Source organism: Zea mays, chromosome 10 (genome assembly GCF_902167145.1).
Source record: "Zea mays cultivar B73 chromosome 10, Zm-B73-REFERENCE-NAM-5.0, whole genome shotgun sequence".
Taxonomy (NCBI): Eukaryota; Viridiplantae; Streptophyta; class Magnoliopsida; order Poales; family Poaceae; genus Zea; species Zea mays.
In genome coordinates, this window is record NC_050105.1 from 151473136 (window position 1) to 151478894 (window position 5759).

The 5759-nt window shown below is 44.8% G+C and overlaps 1 protein-coding gene across 2 annotated transcripts; it reads left to right on the forward strand.

Annotated features, from left to right (window-relative positions):
• Positions 1 to 552: 552 nt before the first annotated feature.
• Positions 553 to 3752, forward strand: LOC100191565 (uncharacterized). Of its 2 annotated transcripts, none has more exons than XM_035962860.1 (11): positions 553 to 849; positions 931 to 1053; positions 1134 to 1241; positions 1309 to 1547; positions 1634 to 1675; positions 1797 to 1884; positions 1973 to 2106; positions 2533 to 2621; positions 2844 to 2994; positions 3075 to 3143; positions 3337 to 3752. In XM_035962860.1, exons 1-11 carry the CDS (start codon positions 793 to 795, stop codon positions 3458 to 3460), a joined length of 1224 nt encoding a protein of 407 aa, XP_035818753.1. In that variant the 5' UTR covers positions 553 to 792; the 3' UTR covers positions 3461 to 3752. The 2 variants fall into 2 exon arrangements, with proteins under 2 accessions (XP_035818753.1, NP_001354017.1); NM_001367088.1 differs by having other exon boundaries at positions 604 to 849; positions 941 to 1053; positions 3337 to 3731.
• The last annotated feature ends 2007 nt before the right edge of the window (positions 3753 to 5759 follow it).

A 5759-nucleotide genomic window follows, 5' to 3' on the forward strand; every position in this document is an offset into this window, starting at 1 on the left:
TTCTTGTCCATTTTTACTTATTGTGATTACTATATTCTTAAGTTCTCATACTCACTTGTAATATTGCTCCAAAGTTTAACACTCATCTTAAAGGAGCAATCAAGTGAAGAGTTCTCTTTTCTTCTCTCTTCTCATCCTAACTTGGTTTTAGTTCTCACTAACATGTTTTATAAATCAAGTGTGTTGTTTAGAGCTAATTTCGCAATATCACTTATTCACCTCCCTCTAGGTGCTTTCAACGGGCCGTGCTCGTGCCCGCTCGTGGGGCGTGACCTCGGCTCAAGCATGACCCGATGCATAATTTCAGGTCGTGCCATGCTTGGACTATGTTTTTTTATTTTGGTGCTTCGGGCAGAATATCAGACCCGACCCAAATATACATCTTTAACAGAAGAGTCACTGCAAGCAAAGATTAAAGATCCTACGAATTTAGCATTGACTAAAACAAAATTTGTACCAAGCTAGCGAGTGAGCTCCCATGAAGATGCCAAAATGACGAGAACTCGCTGCGGAGCACTTAAAGTGGCGAAGCCAGACGAGGAAAATATTACAATCGCAAATAACTTCATCCGCACCAGAGGCGTTCTCCCTCCCCCGCTGCACCTTCTGTCACGAGTCCCTCGCCCGGTGCGGCGCGCCGCCTGCTCGACGAAATGGGGCAGTGGGACGCGCTAGTGGACGCCGCGCTCGCGAGGCTGGAGGCCAGGAGCCTGCTACGTGCCACGCGCCCCATCGCGCTCGCGGCGCCGACCGCGGCGCCGAGGACCTTCGACGGCCCGGGGCCTTGGGACCATGCCGCCGTCGAGATCCGCCTCGACCGCGACACCCTGCACCAGTGGCTGGCCGAAGGTCAGTGCCAAGAAAAACTCCCCTCTGTACTGTAGCACATGCTAAACACACACATATTCATTGCCTTCTCCTCTCGGTAAGATTTGGTTAGGCGATGAGGCGGGTGGACAGGAAGAACAGCTGGATGGAAACCTGATCCTCTTCTCAGGGAATGACTACATGGGCCTCAGCTCGCATCCGGCAGTCCGTGAGGCTGCTGTGAAGGTGTGCCGCCAATGCTGCGCTTTGGGCTGTGGCCACTACTTGATATATCAATTGACTTTGACTTAGTTGGTGCTTGCCAGGCAGCTCAAGATTATGGCATGGGGCCAAGAGGCTCGGCGTTGATATGTGGTTATACTACTTATCACAAATTGGTGGAGGAATCATTAGCACGACTGAAGAAAAAAGAGGTATCCATTGACGTATTCAGATTGAAAATTTGCAACTTCGGATCCTTATCCTGTAGTGGTTCTGCAGGATTGCCTTCTTTGCCCCACTGGATTTTCTGCCAACATGGCTGCAATTACAGCCCTGGGGAGTATTACCTCTCTTTTGTCCCCTGGAAGAAAACCTGCAGAGCACGAGAGAATTGCCATCTTCTCAGATGCGCTGAACCATGCTTCAATCATTGATGGGATTCGCCTTTTGGAGCGGCAGCAAGAAGCATTAGTGTTTGTGTACAAGCACTGTGACATGTTCCATCTCGATTTCCTGCTGTACGTTTGTTCTTCGCTTTGCAGTAATATTCAGTGTACTCACACTACTTGAATTAGCAGCAGCTATAGTTTTATAATCCCTGCAGGTCCAGTTGCTCATTGGAAAAGAAAGTTGTTGTCACAGATAGGCAAGTCACCACTGACTAAGCGTTGGTGTTTTTGTTAATGCTGATGCGTAGCAATTGCTTGTATATGTACTTTATTAGACTAACAATATGAAAACCCCTTTTATTTTATAATAAAGTGCAGCCTGTTCAGCATGGATGGTGATTTCGCTCCATTTCCTGAACTTATTAAATTACGCAGAAAGTATGGTTATTTGTTGGTCATCGATGATGTTAGTATTTTATCTCCTCGCAAGCAAGTTTTTTTTCTTGCAGATCTTTGTACTGATTGAGTGCCGTTCACATTTTTCTTTTGTCAAGGCTCATGGGACACTTGTTTGCGGTGAGAATGGTGGTGGTGCAGCTGAGCTGTTTGAATGTGAAAAGGACATTGACATAGGTGTTGGCACCTTAAGCAAGGCTGCCGGCTGCCAGGGTGGTTTTATAACATGCAGGTAATATACTCTTGTCTAAGCATGAGAGTCTGTGGTACAAACTCGAAGGCTCAGCGCTACAAATTCTTCCAATTAGCTCGCATCAGCAAGTTCTTAGAATGGAATACATTAACTCAGAGAGTTTGCAGAAACATGTAAACCTTCATAATTCTCACACCCAACCATGATGAGCACGTTATCCCATTCATATATCCGCCGCAGTTAAACATGTCTACCATATTGCATATTGTGTATATCCTATATTTTTTAGACAGATAGATTTCATCTGCTGATTCATAAACAGATTTTCACTAGAAAGGAAATAGGATTGTGTTTATTTCTAAAGAAGTTTCCCAGTTCGATATCACAAGTTGACTAGGAATAAGATTATCAGTAGATGTAAATGTTGCTAGATTCATAACTAAAAGATTGTAATATATTTGGCAGCACTCAATGGAAAAGGCTGATTCAGTCGCGAGGTCGCTCGTTCATATTTTCAACTGCTTTGCCAGTGCCAGTTGTTGCTTCTGTGCATGGTAATATTCATTATTTAACCCATGTGCCAGTTCTACAAATTGATGTTCCTTTCAACAATATGTTGAGCTAAAATCCAATAAATGTACTAATTAACATTTCCAGTTACATACCTGTACAAGGAAAAAGGATGTAACATGCTGTTTTTGCTTTCAAATTTGCCTTTATGAACGAGGACTTAAATAGAACAGGGGGTGCTTTCTAAATGGAATTATTGATTTCAGCGGCACTCTATGTCTCGAGTAAGGAGACATGGCGGAGATCAGTGATCTGGAGGCATGTGCAGTATTTTGCCTCATTGACCAAGCTCGAGATAACTAGTCCCATAATTTCCATTGTGGTTGGAAGTGAAGCAGGAGCGCTCAGGGCTAGCAGGTGCCCTTTCTCCCTGTTTCCTTTGCTTGCTTTGTTGATAGCCTCGTTGCGCTTCATGTTTCTAATAGTAATACTTTCAGGTATTTGCTAAGATCTGGATTTCATGTTACACCAATCAGACCACCCACGGTGCCACCCAACTCGTGCAGGTCACCTCACTTGTCATTATTCCATCATTTAGTTCTGTCATACAGAATTGCTGCTAGAACTTGCTGGACATAAAAAAAAATCTTGTCATTATTCCATCATTTAGTTCTGTCATGCTGGACATATATCTATAAAAAAAGGCTCTCTTCTTCCATACTGTGAAGGAAGATAAACTGATCTTGGACGTCTTGGCAGGCTGAGAATCACTCTTAGTGCTTCCCATTCCTCGGACGACATCAAAAGGCTGGTTGATGCACTCACACCATGGCTCCCTGTCAAATATGGTAATGGGAGCTATGCTACAGCTTCGAAACTCTAACCCATCGGAGGAGAGTCTGGTATCCTGCGGAAAGAGGCGGCATGCTAGTGGGTGGTTGACGCGTACGCATTTATATATTCTGTGGCGTGACGCCTACGTCCTTCCCCATTTATAAGCAAATACTACTGTTTTGTTAGATACCAATGTTGAAATAGGCTTATTATTATTATTATTATTAGCAAGACACCGTCGTGACACCATAAATATTTAGGTTGCATCTAGTTTTGGAACGATTTTCTCTATTTTCTATAATGGGATGATCTCACGAAGCAATATTATTGTTTGTAATGAGGATGGAGCCATCTTGGGGTGATCATCATCAAAACACAAGTAAAATAGAAATTTGAAAAATCAGCAAAATTAAACATCGGTAAAACAAAGACCTCAAAATATGTATAGCTACTGTGTACAAGCTCACACTTTCACGTTTAGTTAACAGGATTTGTTTGATTAAATCAGCGACAAATTTAACATATGTATGTCTGATAGACTCATAACATATATATAGTATATTGGGAGTACTGAGATTCCAAATGTTAGAGGAAGTCCTGTCCGACCACCCCTACCTGACTGGACTGCACCAGCGCGTGCCCCTACACTCCACGCCAAGCTGTCAGGTGCATTGCCCTGCTCATGCACTAGGTCAACCTCCCCACGTGCGTTAGTCACTCCCGGTCCAACAACCAACCTCCCACTTAGGACACAAGCCATAAATTGTGGTTTTTTGCTCGAATAACGTAAATAGTTCACAGATGACTGTCGTAGTGCATGCCCTCAAGATTTGGAGATATTATGTAATGGGAACCAAGCGTCAAATCTATACGGATCATAAGAGTTTGAAGTATATTTTTACCCAGAAAGATCTCAACTTTAGACAACACCGTTGGTTGGAACTCATCAAGGACTATGACTTGGACATTCACTACCATCCAGACAAGGCAAATATGGTTGCAGATGCCTTGAGTCGAAAGGACCATGCCCATGCAGCTATGGCTGCCCAGTTACCCGACAGGTTGGCAGAGAAGTTTGATTGAATCAACCTGGGAATAGTTGCTCATGCGGAGGGAGTCACTATGGAGGTGGAACCTAGCTTGGAGCAAGAGATACGGAAAGGTCAGGTTGGTGAAGCTAAGATTCAAGAGATCAAAGACTTGATGGTTGAAGGCAGAGGTCCAGACTTCATGAAAGATGAGCAAGGCACAATCTGGTTCAAGAACATAATATGTGTTCCTAAGATAGACAGTCTCCGTGAGACCATATTCAATTAAGCTCATGACTCAGCCTATTCTATTTATCCTGGTAGCACCAAAATGCATTAGATCTAAAATAAAGGTACTGGTGGTATGGTCCGAAAAGGGATGTCGTCGCACATGTGGCTGTATGTGATGTCTGTCAAAGGGTAAAAGTTGAACATCAGAAACTAGCTGGATTACTCCATCTGTTACAAGTACCTGAATGGAAGTGAGAGGAAATCGGTATGGATGTCATAGTCGGGTTGCCTCGCACCTCGAAGGGTTATGATTCCATATGGGTGATCATGGATAGAGTAAATAAGGTAGCTCACTTTATCCTGGTCAAGACTGAAAGGGAAATGTGCCCTTAGGCAATTTCTATAAGTATTTTGGTGATTAGATGTCCAACACATTATTTGAGTATTTATGTGCTAAATATGTGAAAGGTGCAAATCAAAGTAAAAGGTACGTTTCTAGACTTAGTACATTGTTTTTGTGAACTAACATTGTTTGTCTAAGTGCCAGAAACAGTGCTGAAAAGAGAGGAATCGGATTGCAAATGACTTGGTTGTGAGCAGTAAAACTTCAGCTCAGTCTGGCACACCGGACAGTGTCCGGTGCGCCAGGCTGGTCCGCGGTGAACTCGCCACTCTCGGGATTTGACGGCGGCGTATGGCTATAATTCACCGGACTGTCCGGTGAGCCAACGGTCGCCAGCGCAACAGTCGGCCGCGCAATCCACGGGCGACACGTGGCCCGCAGCAACGGTCGGTTGGGCACACCGGACTGTCCGGTATGCACCGGACAGTGTCTGATGCGCCAATCGACCCTAAGGACCAACGGTCGGATGCGCATGATTTGGAAGGCGATCGCGCACCGGACAGCTACAGGGACTGTCCGGTGGTGCACCGGACTATCTGGTGCACCACCCGACAGAAGGCAAGTTTGGCCTTCCAAGTTGGCCTCCAACGACTCCTAGCTGCCTTGGGGCTATAAAAGGGACCCCTAGGCGCATGGAGAAAACACCTAAGCATTCACTAAGCATTCTAAGACTCCCACACTCCGTC

Excerpts from the sequence above, each read along its gene's own strand:
- LOC100191565 (NM_001367088.1), top strand. The coding sequence starts at position 654 with ATGGGGCAGTGGGACGCGCTAGTGGACGCCGCGCTCGCGAGGCTGGAG. Across the intron at positions 1,548-1,633 it reads TTCCATCTCGATTTCCTGCT|GTCCAGTTGCTCATTGGAAA; the intron begins GTACGTTTGTTC and ends TAATCCCTGCAG. Across the intron at positions 1,885-1,972 it reads ATTTGTTGGTCATCGATGAT|GCTCATGGGACACTTGTTTG; the intron begins GTTAGTATTTTA and ends TCTTTTGTCAAG.